Source organism: Capra hircus, chromosome 19 (assembly GCF_001704415.2).
Source record: "Capra hircus breed San Clemente chromosome 19, ASM170441v1, whole genome shotgun sequence".
In the NCBI taxonomy this organism is placed as follows: domain Eukaryota; kingdom Metazoa; phylum Chordata; class Mammalia; order Artiodactyla; family Bovidae; genus Capra; species Capra hircus.
The window spans coordinates 61003904-61028407 of NC_030826.1; the positions used below are offsets into that span (position 1 = coordinate 61003904).

Consider the following 24504-nt stretch of genomic DNA (forward strand, 5'->3'; position numbering starts at 1 on the left):
TGAGAAGACCGCTCCGCCGGAAAACCCACAGCCCAGCATCTGCTCTCACCGCAGGGCCCGAGGGGCGGGGTCAGTGTGCACACAGCCCCACCCTGCTTCAGCTCCCCAGCTTGCTGTTGCCACTACCTGCTTGCAAAACGGAAGCACCCAAGGGCTGAGGCGTTTTGCATAGCTTTGAGATGACAGTCTAGGGGTTCCTTCGCGCTTCTTGAAACTGGAATGGTTTTCTAAACCAACCCATACCAGAACCTTGTCAGCCCAGAATATAGCTGAGGGTGAACAAACTGTGTTTATTAAAACATACATGTGCGTGCTGTGGGAGCGAATGAATATATCCTGCGTCTTAAGGGATGTTCCAGACAGGCGGAAGCGTTTAAATCTAACCTTTAAGGCTGTTCTGTGCCACTGAATGTCCCAGAATGTCACACAGCGCCTTGCACGCGATGCTCAGTAAGTGGTGACTGAATACAGAAAAGCACACGTGTGCATGTGTGTGTGTGAACACACATGTGCATGTATGCACATCTTTATAATCCTATGTTTCCCTCCTGGTCTTCCATCAGCAACTTCGAGAGGATTTACAATCGTTTCTCTTGGGGCCGACTAGGAAAGACCAAGGTGGGGCCCATGGTGAGAACCCTCCTGCCACCCCAGGAAACGAAAGAGACTCAGGTTCGATCCCCTGGAGGAGGGCATGGCAGCCCACTCTGCTGTTCTTGCCTGGAGAATCCCATGGATAGAGGAACCTGGGGGCTACAGTCCACGGGAGAGCAAAGAGTCAGACATGACTGAAGCGACTTAGCACACACTCGGAAAAGACCAAGGCCAAATCCAGGGCCAGCAGAAAGCTATGTTGACCTCTCAGGTGTCTTTACTAACACTGCAGGAGTCTAGTCCTTGGGGGGGCCGGGCCCCCGGGAGACACACCCTAAGAGTTCCCGCAGAGCTCCTGGTGAGCAGTAAGGCGTGGCTGTTCCCCTTGGGTCACGGGGTGCCGTCAGCCCCACTCCAGCTGTGTCCCCACCCATCACACATCCCCACAAAACCCCAAACGGCGTTGTGGCTTTTATCAGGCCGTCCTGCCGGGTCCCTGGGGCCCACGTTAGTCACCACACAGCCCTGAAGAGGGGCCCCCGTGAGTTTGCGGAAAGAGGCAGCCTGAGAAAGCCGGAGGTCTCCGCCGGCTGCAGACGGAAGTTCCGCGCCAGCTCCCACGGGCTCTGGGACCGCGTTGAGGAGCCAACGTCGAAGCTTCCTGGTGACCTTAGTCACCCTCCTGGACACTTGGGAGCATCTCTCCACTGACGCAGTCGACAACCCCCCAGGGCCACATACCGCCAGCTCCCAGCCCAGGGGCGGAAGCCACCTTCCTGCGTAGCTGTCCTGGGTGGGGGCGGGGAACAGGGTTGGGCTTGGCAGGGTCTGCAGCTCAGGAAGCACGGTTGGGGGGGGGGGGATCAGACCAGCTGGGAGGAGCTGCTCTGCCCCAGGGGCCAGCCCGGGCCTCCATGAAGAAGCCCAGGGCCCACTCTGACCGAGTACCGGCAGAGGGGCAGGGCACCTTCAGGAACTGCCTCAGGACATTCGACTCACTTCCCTGTGACTCTCAGGAGGCCAGAAATAGACGCTTTGATGTGCAGGTCCCTAACTGGGAGGCCAGGCCCGGATCCCACCCGCCCCCTTCCCTCCTCCCACTTCCTCTTCCTTTTGGCAAAAGTAAAACAGAGAGAGAGACAGCCGCCTAATGCTTCCGGAAACACCCGAGAGGGACCTGGGGGCTGGAGGGTTGTCGGGAGAGGTCGGGGCCCCGCCCCCAGGACATCATCCATCCATCCACTCACCCGTTCACCCATCTTCGGTCACCCAGTCATTCACTCAATTCTCAGTCACTGCCTGCTGGCTGGGTGCCAGACCCCGTGTTACGTGTACTGAGAATTCCACAGTGAGATTCCTGCCCTTAAGGAGCTTTCGTTCTGGCGGGGTCAGTGGAGGGGGTAGGCAGGGAGCCCCATAATACAGTGCAGACACTGCTGATACATCCCATCCAGCTAAAGCCTGTGCCTTCTGCTGACGTCATGTCAGAAAATTAAATGATGGTGAGGAAAAAAAAAACCATTTGTTACAGGGAATAAGTAACCCGCCCTAGGCCAAACTGCTACCTAGAAATCTGGGTGATGAGCTGGACTGACTCAAAGCAGAGCAGGGAGTGGAAAGAGGTTCCTCTCAAAGGAGTGCCCCTCCCAGGGGTCTGGCAGGCTGGACCTCCAGCGGCCACTGGTGGGCATCTTCTGAGGACGGGTCTGTCTGCACACAAGCTGGCAGACCTGGATGGGGGCGGCAGGTCGGCCTCCGGACGAGCCCGGGAGGACACGCACCCCCTCCACTCACCCTGTGTCCCGTCTGCGCCTGGCCGAACAGCACCTGCGAGACGTCCAGACCATCAAAGCTTCGGCCTCGGGGCAGGGGGGCCCCGGCCAGGGCCAGCACGGTGGGGAAGACGTCCAGCACGCTGCAGGAAGACCAGGCGGAGTCAGCCCCAGTGTCCCCAGGCCCTCTCCCTGGCCATCCTGGGGCAAGACCCTCCTGGACGGCCCCCAGCACGGGCTGTCTCTCTGCCCGGGGTTCAGTCCCTAGGTCAGGAAGATCCCCTGGAGGAGGCAATGGCAACCCACTCCAGCGTTCTTGCCTGGAGAATCCCATGGACAGAGGAGCCTGGCTCCTGCAGTCCATGGGGTCGTAAAGAGTCGGACACGACTGAGCGGCTGAACAAGTGCAGAGCTCGGGGAACTCTGGTCCATTCTCGGCAACAGCCCAGATGGGGAAAGGCTCTAAAGAGGGGCTCGATCTGACAGAGGACAGGACAGCAGGACGGCTTCGCCGACTCAACGGGCATGAGTCTGAGTGGACTCCAGGAGTTGGTGACGCACAGGGAGGCCTGGCGTGCTGCAGCCCATGGGCTTGCAAGTCGGACACGACCGAGCGGCGGCTGAACTGAACTGACGTGTGTGTGTGACAGTCACTTTGCGGTACGGCAGAAACTGACACAACATTAGACTCCAATAAAAATTCATTTTTAAAACTAAATAAAAAGAAAACTAAGAGGCTCTACCGGTCACTGCCTAGGCCACCACCGCCCGCGGAGCGGGGCAGTGTGTGACCAGCACCTGCAGGGGGACAGTCACTTCATTTCCCTCCCTGGGTCTCCATGCTGCAAACAGCTCACTTGTGTTTAGAACGTGGTCATGGGTGACCCACGCCACCCCCTTCCATTCAGCCCTTTTATTCCTTTTACAAACTAGCCCATGTTTGGGGCCGGGGGGGAGGTGCTCAGTCGTGTTGGACTCTTTTCGACCCCAGGGACTGTAGCCCGCCAGGCTCCTCTGTCCATGGGGTTTCCCAGGCAAGAACACTGGAGCGGGCTGCCACTTCCTCCGCCAGGGGGTCTTCACGACTCAGGAATCGAACCCACGTCCCCTGCGTCTCCCGCATCGGCAGGCGGCTCCTTTACCGCGTGGGCCACCTAGGAAGCCCTGGCCTGTGCCGAGGGCGGGAGAAAAGGTAACGCCCAGCGGCGTGAAGAGCACCGCGCCCACAGCCCCTCCACCCGAAGGCAGCCACGACGGCGGGTCTTCCTAGTCTGATTTTCTCTGAAGTCACGTGCTACCATTTGCCTCCACACCAGGGCACATCTCTCTCCTGCATTCTGGTCAGGAAAACAAGTTCCAGCAGGAACAGAGCTGTGAATCTGAGGGCCGGGCCCACCAAGAGTCAGTGGGACTCGATGGAGACCCAAGGGCCCGGCCACATGAGGCTGGACGCCCCTGGGAGAGGATGGGCTCTGGCTTCCCCAGTCCAGGGTCTGGGGGGGAGCCTCACCCTCCAGGAAGGGGTCTCAGAAGGGACCTGGCAGGCCATCGCTCCCCTCTTCCAGCCCAGGCCTCCGTCCACAGCAGACCCTCCCCGCTGACTTGGAACAGGGGTCTCTGCTCTCCCTTTGGCCTCCAGAGTCCACGGGGCCGGCAGCTTATCGCCCGCGATGCTCCTTCCAGGAGCTGGCACCCCACACATGTGCAGAGGCAGGAAGGGCAGCAATCCCTCATGGAGTACAGAGCAGTCCAGAAGCCAGTCCAGAGTAGCGGGTGGGGAGGGGGTGAGGGAGGGATGTGGGAGGCTGCTTCCTAGAAGTGAGGACATGACCTCGGGGCAGGTGTGATCTGCAGGCAGGCAGTGAGAAGTGGGGCTCTGGTGGGTCAGTTGGGGTGCACAGGCCTGAACTCTGGGTCTGGAGCAAGGGAGGGGCCGGCAGAACCCCCTCTGAACTGTGGAGAAGCGGGAACCAGCCCAGGGCATGGGGAGCACGCTCTTCAGCCTCTCTCAGTTGCCGTCCTTCCCGCGTGGGGTTCGCTCGCGTTACCCCCGGGGGAACCTAGGTGCCCCCCTTCCTGGCCCGGGTCCCGTGGGGGAGGCTGCAGCTCCCCCAGCACCTCCAGGTCCCTCTGGGAGACCAGCAATTCCAGCAGCGCCTTCCAGGGAGCAGAGAGCTCCCAGAGCGCCAGGGAAACCCAACACCCAAGCGCGCACGTCCGTGACCGAGCAGAACATAGCTCAGAGCGGGGTCGTCAGGACCACCCGCACCCCCGGAGCCTGCTGCCAGACACAGCAACAGGGACGGAATCTTGAAAGGAAAGGCTGGGCCTTGCCGGGGAGGGTGGCGCCTAGCCCACGGGACTCCCTGAAGGGCACAGCCTGCTTGTGGCTCCTTCTTCCGGAACCTTTGCCTCGAGGCAGCCGCGCCCCCCACAACACAGCGGCATGCCTTTCCGATCTGGGGAGACAGCTGCAACCCCCCTCACCCGGGGGACTATCCGCTCTTCTTAGCTGTTTTTCACATGAGGTTATTTCACGTCATTCCTGCCCCGATCGTCACTGTGAACTTGGCCCAGGAGTCCCCACGAGAGTGGTCCTCAGTTCCGGACAGAGACGTGGCTCCCAGCTCAGGTGTGAGCAGACACACCCCTTTCTGCACACAACCCAGGGCATCGCACGAGAGCTCTGACTCAACCGGCACGAGTCTATCCTCGCAGGGGGCTTGTGGAGCTGCCTCGGGACGTCCCGGTTGTCACAGCTGGGGCTGGGGGAGCCGTTGGCGTCTAGAGACCAGGGATTCTAGCAGACATCCTCAAACACCCGGGACACCCTCCACCATAGAGAACAGTCTGGTCCCAAACATCAACAGTGCCAAGGTCGAGATACCCTGCTTCAGGGCTTTAGGGTCAGACCACAGGGCCCTTTCGGCATGTGCTGCCAAGCCCCGCCCTCCCGAAGGGACATCGGCTCCAAAACAGCAGGAGCTTTCGGTCTGATGCTGCTGCTAAGTCGCATCAGTCGTTTCCGACTCTGTGCTACCCCACAGACTGCAGCCCACCAGGACCTCTGTCCCTGGGGTTCTCCAGGCAAGAATACTGAAGTGGGTTGCCATTTCCTTCTCCATCAGTCTGATGAGCCTGTTCCAACATCCGGTCCCTGGAGCCATGCCTGATCCATACTGGACACAATGATCCATCTTCATTGAAGATTTTTATGCTTTGGTTTTGGGCGCGGGGGATCCCAGCTCCCTGACCAGGGATCGAACCTGTGCCGCCTTCATTGGAAGGCAAAGGCTTAACCACTGGACCGCCAGGGAGGTCCCCAAGACAGGCTTCCATGGGACACTCACCAGCAAGCCCCTGAGTCAGCTGTCACCTCTGAAGCCTGAAATAATGAGCACAGGGATGTCGCTCCATCACAGCACGGTGACCGACGGTAGGCACAGACGCTACTCTCAACTGACAACAGCGTGCTTGGCTCCTGGTGACGTCACCCGCGAGGTGGCCGAGTTCCTTGTGCACCTCCAGCCCAGCCCGTGAACCCCTGGCCTGACTGCAGCGAGTCAAGCCCAGGAAAAGCAGCCCGCCTGGCCTACTTCCCGGCCGCCTGGCGTCACAAACTCCAGCCCAAGGTACTGTTGTCATACCTGCTGGGAGCCTCCTTCCCAACGATACTAGGCTGGCCGCGGGCTCCTGGGGGCCAAGAGGGTGCCAGGGACAGGGCCTGGCCACCTGCTGCTCTGGCATCACGGCTGGTTACCCTTCTGACCCCTGACTTCAGCGCCCCCCATCCCATCCCTCCCCCCAGGACGCTGGAGGACACCTGTGAGACGTGCGCGCCTCCTCTGGGCTGCGTTCTCTAGTCCAGAACCCAGCTGGCTGATGGCGAAGGACCTTTGGAACTAGAAAATTAGTCTTTAACAAAGCCTCTGAGAGTGTGAGCAAGCACCTGGGTGCACCTGGCCATGGGGCAGAGCACAAGGAGGATGCCCCCTTAGTTAGGAGTCAGGGCCGCGTGGCATTGCGGTCAGGATGTTCACCACGGCCGAGCTCCGTGCCAGGACGTGGCCTCCGGGTCAGCCTCGATAAGGAGGTCGGCGTGATCTGACATGTGGTCACGCCGACAGTTGTCCCGTGAAGAAAGGGGCGCTTCTTTTTGGAGCTTCTTAGGCAGAGGCAGGAAGAAGGTCCTCAGCCAAGGATTCAGCCTTTCCTCCCCAGCCAGGGGGACCCTCCTTCCCTCTCTCCCCTCCAGGGCACGTGAATGCCTAGACCCCTCTCTCAGGGACATCCGTCTGAGTGACCCGCCTCGGACACCTGCCCTACCCCCAAGGGGGGAGTCATCCGGGTTCAGTGATCTGTTCCCCCCGCTCCCCACCACCAGCTGGCGTGAGTGCATGCTAAGTCATTTCAGTCGTGTCTGACTATTTGCAAGCCCATGGACCTTAGCCCACCAGGCTCCTCTGTCCATGGGATTCTCTAGGCAAGAAGCCTGGAGTGGGTTGCCATTCCCTTCTCCTGAGGATCTTCCTGACCCAGGGATCGAACCCAGGTCTCCCGCACTGCACGCAGATTCCTTCCCGTCTGAGCCACCAGGGAAGCTTAGCCCACGCCGAAAGCGGTGATGACGCTCCTGCGGACACCACTGTGACCACTGGTGATGGCCGTGCAGCCCGCCCGGCGCCCTCTCCCCAGAGACAGTCTCCCCAGAGGAGGGCCTGTAGAGCCCCCTGTGCTCCTGCTTTCAGGGGCTCACAGGCTGGCCCGCAGGCAGCTCCGCGCAGCTGCGGTCTAAGTCTGGGAAGGCCCTGTGGACGCCTGCCCAGGGTCGGCGATGGGGAGGTCTCCAGCCACCCAAGCACACGCCTTCTCCTTGCATCTCAAGGAAACTGGGGGGGTCGTACCTCAGCAGAGCTGTGCTGGTGACGTTGACGGGGACCCTGCCAGGCCAGTAAGCCAGGGCCGGGACGCGGTGCCCTCCTTCCCAGGTGGTCTGCTTGGCGGGACTTCCCCCTGCAAGACAAGGAGGCAGTCGTTTCTCTGGGAAGAGCAGTTCTTCCTGACGGGGATGCTCTGAGAGCTCCCAATAATTCCAGCAAAGGCCCAACTTCCCTTGGTAATCAGCCATTTTTATTCACCTAGTTAATCGCTTTCAATGTGTGTGTGTATGTTCAGTCACTTAGTTGCGTCCGACTCTTGCAACCCCATGGACTGTAGCCCGCCAAGCTCCTTGGTGCACGGGATTCTCCAGGCAAGAACACTGGAGTGGGTGGCCACTGCCTTCTCCAGGGGATCTGCCCGACCCAGGGATCGAACCCGGGTCTCCCGCATTGGAGGCAGACGCTTTAACCTCCGAGCCACCGGGGAACACAGGTGAGACATAGTAGGCGCTCAACAAATACCTGTCAAACAAACATGAACAAATGTGTCTCCCTACAGGTCATGTTGCGAATGGGAAGTAAAATCATTTGACTAAAGGCAGAAATCCCCCCCAGCTATTTGATCTGTCTGATGCCAACAACTGACCTGGCATAGATTTCCTTGCATTTTCCCTTTGCCTCACTTTTTACCCCCCTTTTGTCTGCCTTTATTTTTGAATGAATGAGTTGTTCCAATGTTGTGGAGACAGCATTCATAATAGCTTTGACCTCTTACCTCTTTCAGGGAGGTAAGAACAATCTATGTGCAATCTACGAATTTCCACTGGGTAATTAAAGGAATTCTTTTTGTAACTACCGAGTCAAAGTGACCAGCAGTGTAACGGTGACCAGCGGGCTGGAAGGGATGAGGTCATGCCTTATGGAAACATCCTGAATACACGTCGTGTTGAATTAGCCATGACCATCCCCACCACTCCCACACACGCCCCGACTTCAGCCCAGCTGAGCCAGGAATTGCACACAGTTAGCGTGTCAGAGGCCTTCCAAGGCGAAGGCTGTGTGTGCCTCACACAGCCCGCGGTCATGCGACGGCCTTATGTTTGGCTGCCGTGAACAGGGGTGGGGGGAGACCAGGCTGCCGGCACTCTGCAGCGCCCACCCCACAGCGAAGGCAACCTTTGAAGTCCTGGGCCAGCTCCCAACACCGGAAGTGCCCAGCATTCTTGGAATTTTCTCATAACCAGCTCTGGAGTCCCCCCAAGTGTTGAAGTAAGAAACAAAACGCACACCAACTTGCGTCCGTGTGGACGGTTCCTGTGTAGGGGTGTGGGGCTCTCGGAACCAGGTGGGCCGGGGGGGAAACTCTGTGGCCTGGCCTGGGATGTCTTGAGCACCTGGTCGCCATCCAGAGTCCCGCTGCCCAGAAGGGCCCAGAGCCCCCTCCCATTCTTCACGCACAAGCAGCAGAGAACCCGGTGCTGCTGGGGCATAAATCACACTCCCACGTGGCTGCGGAATGCATGACTTATGCCTCTGCCCTGGGCCAAGAGAGGGTGGGAGCATCGCACGCGCGCAAGCCCTGCACACATTCACCCCCCACCCACGAGGGGCGTTTCTAGGGACGCTTGGGAAATAGATGGGTGAGAATATGGAGTCCATTTATTTGCAAGTCCATGGAACACAGTATCCCGATGAACTTGCTTAGCCTCTGAGGCCAGATGCTAAGGAAAAGCGAAGGCTTCAATTCCAAGAAACCAGCCAATGGTTCTGCGGGTCAACCAGAAGGCCCAAGCTGGGGATCTGCACTGTGGTGGGACTGTGGGCACCAGAGTTGGCACTGGGGCTGCATCTCTGCCTCCAAGATATTTCCGGAAGGGTGCCCTGGCCCCTGGGCTTCCCAGGCAGCACCAGTGGTAAAGAACCCGCCTGCCAATGGAAGCGACGCAAGAGGCGTGGTTTCGGTCCCCGGGTCAGGAAGATCCCCGGGAGGAGGGCATGGCAACCCAGTATTCTTTCCTGGAGAATCCCACGGACAGAGGAGCCCGGCGGGCTGCAGGCCATGGGGTCGCAGAGCTGGAGATGATGGAAGCAACCTGGCACACAGACTCTAGTGACAGTGATTTCTCCAGTTAACGGAGCCTCTCCCGAGCACCAAGTTGAGTGCGCCTGCCTGCAGTGCTGAGGACTTCCCTGAACTCCCTCCCTTAACCCTTTGGACAACTTTGTGAGCTGAGCACTGTGACTCTTCACTTTTCACATGCAGAAGTCAAAGCTCAGAGAGGTTAAATAATTTGCCCAAGGTCACACAGCAAGGAAACAGTCAAGTCAGGATCTGAGTCCAAGGCTGACTACACGGCCGGCACCCTTAGTCATTAAGAACTTCTAGGACCCTCTAGGACTGTGGTTCCCATCCCTGTATGCAGACTCGAGTCACTAGGGGAGCTTTGGAGAAATACTCATGCAAAGGTCCATTTCCCAGAAATTGTGAGTTAATTGACCTGAGCTGGGGTCCAGACACCAGGAAAGCCCTGTAAAGCTCTCCTGGTGAGTTCACGTAGAGCGCGCCAGTTCCAGGGCAGTAAGAAAGGGGACATGATACATCTCGAAACTAAACATAGCGTGTGTCTAATGACAGGTTTCATGTGGCCTGCGCCTCTACGCCTTTACGCCCCGGAGAACAAATATGACCTTCTCCGTTACAGTGAGTAAGAACAACAGTTGAGTCCAGCCCATAAAGTAAGATGTGCCGTTTTTACTTTCAGAAGCTCTTCCTTCATGGACAGCGACCTTCACACTTGGACCAGTTGCGCTGGCACACCCAAAGCATCTGTCGAATTTGGCTTTCTGCGGAGAAACCACGCTTGACAGACACGAGCATGCATTTCGATGCACTTCTGGTTAGTTATGACTCTAATTAAGGCCGAACCTCTTACTTAAAGCCATAAATATTTAGCCTCAGCAACCAAAGCACGAACAGAAGCATGACTCATGAGTGTGCTTACTTCCTCCTCCCTGGCTGTGCAAGGAGAGGCCGCTCCGTGATGCGCGGAGGAAGCCCCACCACCGTCCATGTTCAGACACATAGGCGCTTCCCAGAAAGGGTCCCTCCCAAACGCCAGGGCCCCCTGAGTCAGAAGGGCGGGGCTGCTCACAGAGGCTGGCCAGCCTGTCAGCACACAGAGCCGCCAAAGGACCCCTGGAGATGCTGGTTTTGTGAGTCTCGGGTGGGACTGTCATTCCAGGTCGCTCTGACAGCAGTATCTGGGGACCAGAGGCCGAGAAATAGCAGCAAGGTAGACAGGAGAAGGCCTTCTCGTTGTGAGATCTCGGGCAGCATGTGGGATCTGAGTGCTCCCACCAGGGATCGGACCCACGGCCCCTGCATCGGAGGTGCAGAGTCTTAACTGCTGGACCGCCAGGGACGTCCAGGCAGAAATCTTAACGTCCCTCTGTCTGCTCCTTCTCAGTCGTGAAGGGGGAAAGTGACTGTACTGGTCTCATGGGACGCTGGAAAGCTGACCTCAGACAATGTATGTAAAGTTCTGAGCAAGGCCCTCAGGCACGGTGCCTGCCACAGGAGTGGCCAACAAAAGCGCTCCCAAAACCCAAACAAAACAAAGGCACCACAAAATCCCGCACAGACAGCAGCGGGCAGAAGGCGCCCCCGGCGGCCCGTGCACTGGACTCAGGCCTCTGACAATGCGCTCTGGCGCGAAGCGGACTTTGTGTTTAAGCCGAGTCTGAATGTCATTAGACAAGAGCCCTCCGTTCCACTGACCGAGCCCCTAGTCCTGTCCACAACGGACGAAAGCAAGCGTGTGTTCATTCGAACTACCTGCTTGGCCCCTCAAGCCGTTATACGAGTGTCTCGGGGCAGAAGGACGCGTCTGTTCTGAGGAGTCCACATTCTATAACCTTCTAAAGAAGCAGGCTTCGTTTCTAAATATAAATACGTGCCTTTGCCAAGGATGCCCGGAGCTCACACACTAGTTTTCTAGAAACACACGGAAGCCAGGCCTCTGGTGGGGCCAAGGACTCCAGCTGGCCTGGGTGCCCGTGGGCGGGGTGGGGGTGTTCCTAGCCTGGTGGCCGGTGGCTCGAAAGGGGACATCACTTGACTCCCACTGGTCCCGTCAGCGGACCCTGCCCCCAGTGGGGCTGGCTGCCAGCATCCTCCCCACCCCGCACCCCTCTGACCCCTGTCTGCCCCTCCAGACACCCCTGACCCCTGTCTATCCCTCACACCCTCTCTGACCCCTGTCCATCCCCCGCACCCTCTCTGACCCCTGTCTGGCCCCTTGCAACCCCTCTGTCCCCTGTCTGCCCCCCACACCCCGTCTGACCCCTGTCCACCCCCCTGCACCCCCTCTGACCCCTGTCCATCCCCTCGACCCCTGTCCGCTCCACCCTGCACCCCCAGCTGGACAGACAGCCGGGCTGCAGAGCCAGCTTCCCAGTGGGAAATGTTACGTAACCGCCTGGTAGCATCACCTTACACCAAGGTCTCCCAGAAGGGGAGGGTGCCAAACTCAACAGCATGTTTCCTCATCACCAGGGGAGAAAAGAACCGCTCTGCTCTTCAAATAAAACAAGGAAAGATTCTCCAGACAGCGGAGCCTTCCGTTAGGGAACACACAGGGTGCTGGTTCTGTCCCGAAGAGGAAATAGCTCTGGAGCGGGGAGGGCCGCTGCTGTGCCGCGGGGCGCGGCGGGGCAGGGGGGTGCTCAGCGGCGGGCCCCTCCGCCTGGGGGAAGGCCAGGCCGCCCAGCAGTGCCCCCTGCCCCGGCTCAGCCTCGCACCCCCGCCGGGTGCCGGCCAAGCCCCGCGGAGCGTCCCCGCCCAGCACGGGACAAAACGCCGCTCCAGGAGACGCTGCCTCATCCCATCAGCTGAGCACCGCCCGGGCCAGGAGAGGAAGGGAGGATGGGGAGGGGGCGCCAGCGCGTGGCCTGCCGTCAGGGCTGGCGGCGGGGGGAGCGGGGCGGCGCTCCCGGTACTGTTTGTCCCGCTCCGCTGTGAAAACAGGGCCCGTCTTCTCGGTTTCATTGACCCTCGGGCCGCGCGTGCTCCCAGCAGGACGCACAGGCACCTGTCTGAAGACCTGTCCCCGGGGCCCCGGCCACGCCCTGTCCTCTGGGCCCTGCCTGGCCCCCCGGGCCCCCCTGGTCCCCCGGGCTCCCCACAGCGTCCCGGGCAGAGGGGAGGGAGACAGCTGCCGCCAGCGTGGCGGGGAGCCGATGCGGAGGTCGAGGTCGGGGCAGGGGCGCCTGCGTGACCCCCCAAGAAAAGCAGAGGCGCCCGGCCCCACCGCCCGCTCACGTGCCGGGCAGTGTGCATATCCACACGGCGTCTTCCCCATCCACTCATGGACGGGCGGACCCTCCCCGGCGGCTCAGTGGTCAGGAACTGGCCAGCCAAGGCAGCAGGCGTGGGCTTGGTTCCTGCATGGGGAAGGTCCCCGCAGGAAGGCACGGCAGCCCACTCCAGCCTGTGGCCTGGAGAATCCCATGGACAGAGGGGCCTGGCAGGCTGCAGCCCACGGGGTCACAAGGAGCCCACCCGACTGAAGTGACTTGGCGCGCACAGCTTGCTCTAGTGACGATTCCGAGTCCGCTCCGCACTGCGCTGGACTCTCGTGTCTCTTCTGTTTACACTTGTAAGCTCCTCCTCTCTCTTCCCTACGGCATGTTTGCAAGCCTGGTTCACTAGCTTACAGCTGCCTCCTAAGAGACAAGGTGAGACAGGTCCTCAGATAGGAGGTCAGAGGTCCCCTTCTTAGGGAACAGAAAGCTCCCCAGAGAGGGGCCCCCTCCTGACAGTTGTGTCCCCTCAGCCTTGGCCTCCATGCCTTCAGAATTTTCACCCTGGAGAGTAAAAGTGATCCCGGGCCCCTCTAACTGGGTACTGAGGGTGGAACCTGGCCCGAGGGCTCGCCAGGTGCAGAGAAGAGGAGCTGCAACCAGTGAGTGCAGAAACCACTGGGGCTGGCACTGTGTTTCTCTAGGTGACGGCTGCAGATTAAAGACTCTGCCTGCAGCATAGGAGGCCTGGGTTCAAACCCCAGGTCAGGAAGACCTGCTGGAGAAGGAAACAGCAACCCGCTGCAGTATTCTTGCCTGGAGAATCCGATGGACAGAGGAGCCTGGCGGGCTACAGGCCATGGGGTCGCAGAGAGTCAGACACGACGGAGCTACTAACACAGACACCATGGCTGCAGCTACCAGGCCCATTTCCACCAGTCTGGGTGTGGCACTTCTTCCTGGTCCAGCTGTCCAGCACTCCTGAACAGGCAGGGCCAACGTGACTCATGCATGAAGGCACCTGGTCACTGCACAGGTTGGAGGCATGCTGAGGGTCCAGCAGCCACTCACCTGTAAAGTTCTCAAGGGATCTGAGCCAGGGACGCCAGATCAAAGCCCTTCCTTCTCACCACTGGCCATGGGACACAGGGATGTTCCAGCTTCTAGGTAGCTATGAACTTCCTGCCAGACTAATGTGAAAGGGGGTTTATGTCCTCTGACCTGGAGACAGCTGGGGGCCACGGGTCAGGCCAGCCAGCCAGTAGGACGACAGGGTGAACCCAGCCCCAGAATATAATATTGCCAAGCCCACCTCTGAACCCCTTGGACACAGATACTTTCTAAAATTTTATAATTTTTAATTTTATAAAGTATATTTATTAGAAAATAAGATATTGATATTAATAAATATTATATTTGGTATTATAAAATAATACCAATTTATTGGACAAATGAAGGTAGGGAAAACTACACTTAAACCCTTCCTTGGCCTTCCCAGGTGGCTCAGTGGTTAAGAATCTGCCTGCCAACGCAGGAGACACAGGCGCGATCCCTGGTCCGGGAAGACCCCACAGGCCTTGGGGCAACGGAGCCCATGCGTCCGAACTACCCAGTCTGTGCTCTGGAGCCCACACTCGAGACGCCAGTGGTGAGAAGGTCACACACTGCAGCCAGAGAAAGCTTGCTCAGCAACGAGGACCCAGCACAGACAGAAATTAGCAAACGCAGAAGATTACTTTTTAAAAACCCTTCCTCCACCACCCAGAGGTAACCACTGCGTCGCTTTCTGTTGCCTCTGTCGCGACTTTTCTGAGACCACGTATACTATCGTATAATAACGATAAGATCATACTTTACATATGGTTTTGTGACCTGCATTATTCACTGGAAAGTATTTTATGTAACTGTTTCCAGGTGAGTCACAGGCACCATTTTCAGTGGTTCCCGCCTGTTTCTTGAGATGCACGTACCATAATTTCTTGGAGCACTCCTGTCTTGCTGGACACTTGGGTTATGTGTCTGTTTGTTTGTTTAAATCTACAGCAGTGAGCATTGTTTTACATACATCATTGCGCACTTGGCTAACTATTTCTTGAAAACAAATTCTTTAAGGAGGAATTAAAGCACCATCAGTCATGCATATGGTTTAAGCCATACTGTCGAATTATCCCCTGCAGGACTGCCTTTCAGAGGGTGAGGTCCTTTCAGAGGGTGAGGTCCTTTCAGAGGGTGAGGTCCCTGTGGGGAGACCATCCCGGAGCAAATGGGTGCTGAGCTGAGAGTGAAGGATGTTTAAATAAACAGAGGCAGTGCGGATCATGGATGAAGGGATGACTGTAAACAAGGAAAGAAAAGAAAGCAAGAGGAAAGAGCAAGGTCGCCAGGATGAAGACAAAGGCAAGCGTGTTTGCTGGACGGTCCTCATCCTGGCCTCTGGGGGCAGGGCTGACGCCCTGGAGGAAAGGAAGGGATGACCGAACACACACCGACTTTCTCCGCCCCAAACTGTTTCTTTTCTGGGAGCTGGTGGCTGTGAGTAATCTACTCCTGTGTCACAAAGATGCCCAAGGCCAGGAGAGAAATCGGTCCTCCCAGAGGCTGTGTCTCTTGTCCCCACCCCCGGTGGAGACCATACCTTGACGAGCTTGCCACGATCCGGTGAAGGGCCCCACACTCCCGGCCAGCTCGCACTTCTGAGCCCACGGGCCATTGTCCCCTAGAAACCAAGAAAGGCAACACAGAGTCAAGGCACTGCAGGACACTGCCAACCGTGGCCCCACACCCCTGTCCTGGCACCGCCTGGAGAAAGGACTTGTGAAAACAAGTGCGACCGCGAACTTGGAGGACCACCTTTTGGGGGGAGGGCGTCTACCTCCCACAGCCCGCAGAGACGTGGGCTGTCCCCGCCCCGAGCTCGCCCCACGCTGGAGCTCTGGCTTCTGGCTAAGGACTCAGCAGTCCCCTTACCAGCGTCTTCAACTCAGCAACTGTTTGCTGTTTCTGTTTTAGCCACACAGCCTGTGAGGTCTTAGTTCCCTGACCCCCCTACATTAGGAGTGTCGAGTCCTAACCACTGGGCCACCAGGGATGTCCCCAGCAACTCCCTCCTGAGCACCTGTGATGCCCCAGTGCCTCCCACACGGCACCTCCTGACCCTCCAACCTGTGGTGGAAGAGGCTCGACTCTGCCGAGGAGGAAAGAGGGGCTCAGAGGCGCTAGCGGAACTTTCCCAACGCAGAGGTTCAAACACCAGTGTCCACAGCCCTCGCGCCAGACAGGGACCCCCGACCCACCGTTCCTGAGTGGGTCCTCGAAACAGCCCACCATGCAGGTCTGATCAGCCAGGAGATGTGAGCTGTGCCCGATGGTAACGTCTGGGCTGAGGAGGGCAGTGAAGCGGGCTTTCAAGGACTGCCCAGGGGGACACAGGCTCGTGACGTCAAAGTCTCTCGTTAACAATTAGGAGCAGTACCCATGTGACGCTGACCAGCACCCAAGGGGCCGCAGGGGAACCGAGCTCTCCGTGCAAGCCTGTCCGGGGGTGCGGCCTCAGGGACCCACACACACAGGCCCGTGAACACCAGTGGGGCCCCACGCTCAGGGCAAGCCCCCTGCCACGGTGCAGAGGGTCACTTGCTGAGACGCTGCTCCTCTGGGGTGCGTGCAGGGTTACCCATTAGACCCGAGGGAGGCTGGCTGTGGGTTTCTATTCACCTGTAAACCAGAGGAACGTGTTGTTTTTCCCCGCGAGGTCAACTGCGTCCTTGATCCGGCCCACAAGGTGGTCCATCTCCTGCAGGCTTGCGCTATATGGCCTTTGACCCCTGGATCCTGCTGATGGCAGCATCCTGGCCAGGGGCACGTGCATGTGGGCCAGGGCCACGTACAGCAGGAAGGGTCTCCCGCTGGTGCTGAAATGAGAGAGCCGGACCATGACCTCCCAGAAGGGCCCCGGGGCCCAGCAGAGAGCCCGGAACCCCTGGGGCCCAGGAAGCACACACCTGTGTACAACCAGCAAAGACAACGGCTCGTGATCTGGTTAGCGGGTGAGAGTCCGCGAGTCACTGTCCTCAGCGTAACCGCCCTTTAACACACTGCAAAACTGACTCACGGAGCCTGAATTCACCCTCGTGAGAACGCCCAAGTTCCCTTTTCCAGATGAAGTGTCAGGGGCTCAGGGAGACTGAGAGACCCGAGGTTCGTAAGCAACGGCATTCGGGTTCAGACCCAGACCCGGCTGGGAGCAGTGTGCCAGCCCTGAGCTGCTCATGCTGACGCCCAACACACACGTGCTTCCAGGGTTTGTCTGCTCCGTCAGGGCATCCGGGCCACCGAGTCTATTCCCAGCCTCGGGCCTTTCTTGGGGGTGAACGGATGAGTCAAGGTGACCACAGGGGATTCCAAGGACACGGCCAGGAACGTCCAGACCACGGTCCTGCTGGAGGCCTGGCGCCCGGCCACCCCTCTGCTGATCTTGTAGGGTCCTCGGGGGCTCTGCTTCCTGCCCACCCCCACCTGCATTCCCGGGGCGGGGGCAGGGTCAAGGGCAGCAGCAGGGACCCTCGGGGAACCCTTCCCACAGCCCATGCCTGTGGAGGGATGGGCTTTCAGAGGACACTGCGAGGGGCGGGGAGGCCTCAGGCAGACTCTCAGAGGGATAGAGGCTTGGCTGTTCTGTCACCGGTTGGACCATAAGGAAGGCTGAGCACCAAAGAACTGATGCTTTTGAACTGTGGTGCTGGAGAAGACTCTTGAGAGTCCCTTGGACTGCAAGGACATCCACCAGTCCATCCTAAAGGAGATCAGTCCTGGGTGTTCACTGGAAGGACTGATGTTGAAGCTGAAACTCCAATACTTTGGCCACCTGATGCAAAGAGCTGACTCACTGGAAAAGACCCTGATGCTGGGAAAGATTGAAGGTGGGAAGAGAAGGGGACGACAGAGGATGAGATGGTTGGATGGTGTCACCAATGCGATGGACATGAGTTTCAGTAAACTCTGAGAGTTGGTGATGGACAGGGAGGCCTGGCGTGCTGCGGTTCATGGGGTCGCGAAGAGTCGGACACAACTGAGCGACTGAACTGAACTGAACCTGGCACTTAACTTTCAAACGGCCCTGAGCTTTCCAGGCTCACCTCGGTTCACACCCCCCACCACGTCACATTCTCTGAGTCCCCCCAGGCTCAGCTCCGCCTCAAACCTGGAGACCCCCTGCATCCCGACTCCTGGGGTCCTCCAATTGGGACTGGGTGGACTCAGCTCTCTTTGAAGGACAGACATCCTGGATTTGGACCTCCTCTTCCCTATTTTAATCAACAATTTCTTTTTTATACTATGTATAAAACAGATGACTCCCCAGGTGGTGCCAGTGGTAAAGAACCCACCTGCCAATACAGGAGACATAAGAGAAATGAGTTCAATCCCTGGGTTGGGAAGACCCCCTGGAGAAAGAAATGGCGCCCACTCCAGTATTCTTGCCTGGATAATTCCATGGACAGAGGAGCCTGGCGAGCTATAGTTCATGGGGTCGCAAAGAGTTGGAGACAATTGAGTGATTAACAAGAGATAAATACTTAAAAAAAAAAAAAAAAAAGACAACTAAGGAGAACCTACTGTATAGCCCAGGGAACTCTACTTGACATTCTGTGGTGACCTACATGGGAAGGAAATCCAGAAAGGAGAAGATATGTCTATAGGTATAGCTGATTCACTTTGCTGTACAGAAGAAGCTGATACAATATTGTAAAGCAATTATGCTCCAAAAAAATTTTTTTTTTAAAAATCAACAATTTCCTTGCTACATTTCTATGGTTTCATTGTCCAATGCCATAACCACACCATGTGTGGCTATTTCGACCCATGAAAATGAAATAAAAGAATGCAGCATCTCACATGCAAGGGATGAGCCTTGCAGACATTATGCTACGTGAAATGAGCCGTCGCCCAAGGTCAAGCACGGCCAGATTCCACTCACAGGAGGTACCCGGAGCGGTCAGCTTCAGACAGACAGGAAGCAGAGCGGTGGTTGTCGGGAGCTGCGGGGAAGGGAAGACTGGGAGCTGGTGTTTAATGGGGACAGGGTTTCAGTTTGGGAAGACGAAAAGTTTCTAGAGGTGTATGGATGACCCTGGGCCGTTCACTTAACCTCGGTTGTCAGCTCAGTGGGGAGAGCCAAGCCTCCCTGGCAGAGCTGTGAGTATTGACTGCCCAGAGTAAGCACTGAATAAACGGGAGCCTCTAAGATCCCCCAGAGAAGGAAATGGCAACCCCACTCCAGTACGCTTGCCTGGAGAATCCCATGCACAGAGGGGCCTGGCAGGTACAGTCCATGGGGTCACAAAGAGCCAGACGTGACAGCGTCTGAACAACAAAGAACATCTCTTACATGTGGAATCTACAATATAATACCAATGAACTTATTTAAGAAACAGAAGCAGATTCACAGACAGAGAACAGATGTGTTGTTGCCCAGGCTGGCGGGGTTGGGGGTGGAGGAGGGCAGGGATTCGGGGATTAGCAGATACAAGTTACTATAAGTGGGTGGATAAACAAGAAGGTCCTGCCGATTATTCATGACTACACGGTTCCGTGTGACTATAGGGAGCTGCAGTCAATGTCCTGTGATAAACTAGGAGGGAAAAGAATATGAGAGCAAATGTACAACGGAGACACTTTGCTACACGGTGAAAATTAACACACCACTGCACATTACACTTTCATTTAAAACCAACAAGAAAGAATCAGCCTTCAGCATTCCTGCTAGGTCAGGAATCTAACTTCAAGTAAAGGCCCAAGGAAAAACGTTCAAAGTCCTGGGGTGAGACCCTTGCTGAGCACGGGCAGGAAGCCACAGTCCAGTGACCCCCCCCCCGCCCCCACAGGGGATTTGACAAACAAGTCCAGGTGGGTCAGGGTCACGGAGGAGAAAGGAACACAGATGGGGCCTGGTGTGTGCTGACTCTTCAGAAACCACGGGTGACCTCGCAGGTCAAGTCCTACAGACGCCAGGTGCCTGAGGATTATTCTCCACCAAGTTAAAAGCCAACAGGATTCATGTGACTTTTCACTCAATAACGAATTAATAAGCTCACACATGCTTGGCCTCTCTCCTACAACCAAGAGTTTGTTTGCTGATGTGCTTGTCTTTCAACTGGTCAGTTAACTGGTTCGAACAACACTGCACCCTCTTCAGTGCCTCCGTCAGCCCTCAGCCAGCAGCTGCTCCCCCAAGTCCCCCAGGAGCACTGAGACCCCACTGCGAACGCAGCGGGGGACGGGCCCCACCAGCCACGAACTGGCCGCCCACCCCAGGACACCGGGAAGCCAACACAGTGCCCGGGTGGGAGAAAGGGCTTTTCCCTTTTCACACCAACCGTCTGAAAAATACAAAAACAAGCAGATCAGCAAAACAGTGTTTCTCAGAAAGGCCTGAAAAACTCGTAAGATGCCATCTCTAAAGCCTAAGGCGCTGCCCTTGGAATCTGGGTCCCAAGCAGGTGGTGTGATCAAGCAAAACGGACCCATTGAATACTGGCCCCCAAAGGTATCCAGGGTCTAATTCCCAGAATCTCTGTTACCTTGTACAACCAAGGGCACTTTGAGGATGCAATGAAGCTAAGGGTCGTGAGATCAGAGGCTTTTCTTAGACTGTCTCAGGAGACCCTAAGTGTGAGCGTGTTAGTCGCTTCAGTCATGTCTGACTCTTTGCGACTCTATGGACTGTAGCCCGCCAGGCTCCTCTGTCCACGGGGATTCTGCAGGCAAGAATGCTGGAGTGGGCAGCCTTTCCCTTCTCCAGGGGATCTTGTTGATGGGGGGATCAAACCCAGGTCTCCCTCATTGCAGGCAGATTTTTTACTGTCTAAGCCACCAGATAAGCCCGGTAGACCCTAAGCATAATCACACATGTCCTCCTAAGAGGGAGGCAGGCGGAGGTCCTTGACTACAGAAGAGGAGAGGGCAAGAAGACCACAGAGGCAGAGACCAGAAGGAAGGGGCCGGGAACTCCCTGGTGGTCCAGTGGTCAGCACACCACATTTCCACTGCCCAGGGTCCGGGTTCCATCCCTAGCAGGGGAACTAAGATCCTGCAAGCCCCTTGGTGTGGCCAGAAAAAAAAAAACAAAACATAATGATGGAACCAGAGCCAAGAAATGTCAATAGCCACCAGAAGCTGGGAAACACGGGAACCGATCCTTGGGATGCCCCAGGCAGTCCGGGGGCTGAGACTTCACCCTCCCAACGCAGGGGGCCCAGGTTCAATCCCCAGTCAGGGAGCTAGAATGCATGTTCTGCAACTAAGCCCGGCACAGCCAAAAAAAAAAAAGATATTTTTTAATAAAAGAAGGAGAAACGATTCTCCCTGGAGACTTGAGAAGGAAAGAGTTCTGCTGACACCTGGGCTTCGGCCCCCTGAGATGCATTTCAGACATCCGGTCTCCAGATCTGCAGGAGGACAAACTGCTGTTGTTTCAGCCAATAAGTTGGGGGTAAGTTTGTGACGGCAGCGAACATGCCCTGCCAACTAACGAGCCCAACAAACGCTCCGAATGCACAGAGGGCAGTAAATGGGCCCTGGCCTCGGGGGGCGACACACCGCAGCGAGGACCCGTGACAATGACTAGGGCGTGTTCTGAGCGGGACCCTGGGAAGGGACCTGTACCTGCGGCCCTGCTAGCCCAGGTCAGGTGACCCAGGAGACCCCAGAACAGGCTGGTTTCCAGCTTTGTTGTTGCTCAGTCGTGTCCAACGCTTTGTGACCCCATGGACTGCAGCACGCCAGGCTTCCCCTGTCCCTCACCAACTCCTGGAGATTGCTCAAACCCATGTCCACTGAGTCAGTGATGCCATCCAATCATCTCATCCTGTCGCCCCCTTCTCCTCCTGCCCTCAATCTTTCTGAGCATCGGGGTCTCTTCCAGGAGGCATGCATGCATCTTTGTTGGGCAGTGGGACTCTGCCGCGGCTCTGAGCCCACCCGGGCACGGGGGACACGGGGGTGGGTGCAGGGCTCCTCACCTAGCCTGCTGGATGAACTGGGTGGCCTTCTCGGCGTACTTCTGTGCAAGGGCGCTCAAGTCCACGGGCTGCTCCACGATGTTGAGGTTTTCGTACAGAGGAAGGGCCACGTCAGAGTAGCAGTCTCGCTCAAGGTTCCTGTGTGGAAACCACAGATGGTAGAGCACTCATTCCCACGACCCGGGTAGTCATGGAGTCGGACAAAACGCCGTGATGCAGCGATGCCCGTGAATGCAAAGCATCGAGCAGCCTGGCCCAGGTGCTTTGTCCAGCCTCCCACTTCCTCTGAGTGTAAAACCGATACAATGCCTCCATCCACTCCCTTCCAGCAGAAGTGTTCAGGTCTTGGGTAAGCCTGGCTGCTGTATGAGGCTCCCAACAACTTTTTTGAGCTAGGATGTTATTATGCCTATTTTGCTGGGAGAGAAATTGAGGTCTAAACAAATGGAGATACTCAAGCAGAGTCCCAGAGCCTTGACTTTTCCCATGGACCCCACCCTCCCAACTCAGGGAGACCCAGGTGGACGCTCCAGCTCACCGCTCCACTGTGACCTGGGCCACAGGTAAGCGCCGTTCCCTGGACAATCAGGAGAAACACTTGCCTCGGTCCATGGGCACACAGACCACAGATCAGCACGCAGGGAGCTTAGAATGTAACAGTGTCTCAATAAATGGCCATTATTACACTAACTACTGCGTTCTTCATAAGCCACCTGAGACTCACTTGCCCCAAGCGGCTCAGACACCTGCAAACCTTGCCAACAACCGCAGTGCACGCTCTGAACAGGCAGAGCGCCCGGCTTTATCACGGTATATCGCCTTTTTCTGATAGGAAACGTGTTGCGTGCTCATTACAGAACATGGGAAAAATACAACGAGAGAGGAAGAGAAATGAAAACCTCTTAATGGCACAACCGCAGTGAATGAACCATCGTCGCCATTCTGGCGTATTTCCTTTGGGACTATTGGAGGTGTAAATACAGACGGAGTTCAGATCCGTGTTGATGATTTGTTTCCTGCTTTTTCCACTTACTATTCTATTGTGAGCACTTCCCCATTTCACTGAAAACGTTTTGAAAGCATCCTGTTGAGTGCCTGCGCGGCATTCCAACGCTGGGATGCGCGGCTTATTGCGGGCGGGGGTGGGGCGCACCAGGAGCCCTGCGGGCTTTTCCTCCATCTCCCTCCTTCTGTCCCCAGGCGGGACAGGTGCGTGGTCCAGGACAAGAGGAGGGAGGCCATCCGCGTGAGACCTGGTAGCACCCCCTCCCCCACTGAGCTCAACAGTCCAAGGAAACTGGAAAATTCCAACTAAAAAAGTGCTGTCCCCTCATCTCCACAAAAAGTGTTCTTGCCTGCCATACGCAGAATGCATTTAAAATTTGCACTAAAGGTATGCGACCTTTCTTTGCTGCGGTCACCAGTCCTCCTCGACTTCTCTTGTCTCCTCTGGGTGGACCAAACCCCCCGGGACTTCCCCTTGCTCTGATGCCCAGAGCCAACACCTTGGCCAGAATTACCTGGATGGTCTGTCGCCCCGGGGACACGCCGGGCAGGGGGGGTGGTTGTAGCCAGGGGTGTCAGTGCAGCCCATATCGTGGCTGTACGGGACCCCAAAGTAGTAGTCAAAGCCTGGAACAGAAGCACCGGTTAGGCTGGGGGCCTGCGCTCTTACACCCAGGGCAGAAATTTAATTTTCCATGATTTAATTCTGCAGTGTTATGAGTGTGTAATTAAAAGAGGATTTGATGAATATCCCTCGGTAAGTATGCAAGGAAAACATGTTGCTGGCTCCTGGCCGCAAGACTAGATTTGCAAAACATCTTGTGATTAGAGTTAACCCGAAAGGGAAGGAAGCGAGGAGAATTCCTGGACTCCTACCATGCCCAGTGGTGTCCTGGACACAGCAGGAAATATCTGGGGCAAATCTATGAACTGCATGACACTTTGAGGGATAAAAGACATTCTGCCCTCAGGAAACTTCCCATCTGAAGGGGAGATAAGAAATAGAGATTTAGCTTGAAGAGCTGGCTTCCCAGGAAGCCAGCAAGAGAGATCAGAGGAGGAAGGCACCCCAGGATGCTGGGAGTGGCGGGCTGGGGTTGAGACGGGAAGCTCAAAATGCTTCTCAAAATAGCTGGCGTCTCAGCTGGATGCCGAGGGCTGGCAGGACTGGACCTGGGACGGGGGAGGACGTGAGGGTCAAAGTGAGACCTGAAACCCCTGTGTTGACCTTTTTCTGAGACCCTTCCACTCATCCCATCCCTTCTGCAGCGCAAGCTTCCGTGTGACGTTTTCACAGAATTTCCCTACCCAACCCCCCAGTCCCTGCTTCAGTGAAGCCCTCAGACAATTTGACCTCGTACCACATGGGGCCTCACGGGGGCCAGTGTTCCCCGACACGGGAGAACTGGGTCAAGGAAAATGCTGATGCCCTCGTGATGAGTGAGCCCCGAGGGGAGACAGAGGGGGGCCAGGACAGGGCCAGGCGAGAGGCCTGTGAGAGGAGACGCGGCCCGAGGTACCCCAGATGCCCCCAAGCGACCCTGTGAGCGAGGATGTCTTGACTCAGGAGAGAGGCCGCCCAGGATGAGTCTCTTCACACAGACACCTCTGTTTCCCAGGTAACCAGTGCCCTGGGGAATCCTTACCACGGAAGCTGGGGTGGTGAGAGCCGTGGTGCCCAAGATGCCACTTCCCTGCAGAAAGACAAGAGAGAGGGGCTCTCAGAGGAGAGCCCGAGGCCCCGCCCCGCTGGGGCGCTGAGCACACACTCAGGTGTCCACTGTCTTTGCCCTTCCCTGAGGACTCGCAGAGAGGCTGTACACGCTGTGCCAACGCCCAGCCTGACTCTCTGCGGCGGAGAAGGAGTCCCCAGGGAGGCAGAAAGTGAGCCAGGATGACTCAGGACTCACACAGGAGATGGCCCAGGGAAGGAGA

The 24504-nt window shown here is 57.1% G+C and overlaps 1 protein-coding gene across 2 annotated transcripts in view; it reads right to left on the reverse strand.

Moving 5' to 3' along the window:
- The window catches only part of ARSG (arylsulfatase G), a 102763-nt gene that overhangs the window by 6449 nt on the left and 71810 nt on the right, over nt 1-24504 (reverse strand). For both annotated transcript variants that reach the window (XM_018063936.1, XM_018063938.1), the window contains 7 exons: nt 24216-24263; nt 23085-23196; nt 21565-21702; nt 16262-16458; nt 15183-15263; nt 7271-7379; nt 2389-2509 (listed from right to left, as the gene is read on the reverse strand). In XM_018063936.1, coding sequence (XP_017919425.1) covers nt 2389-2509; nt 7271-7379; nt 15183-15263; nt 16262-16458; nt 21565-21702; nt 23085-23196; nt 24216-24263 — 806 coding nt within the window. The remainder of the gene's footprint in view (nt 1-2388; nt 2510-7270; nt 7380-15182; nt 15264-16261; nt 16459-21564; nt 21703-23084; nt 23197-24215; nt 24264-24504) is intronic.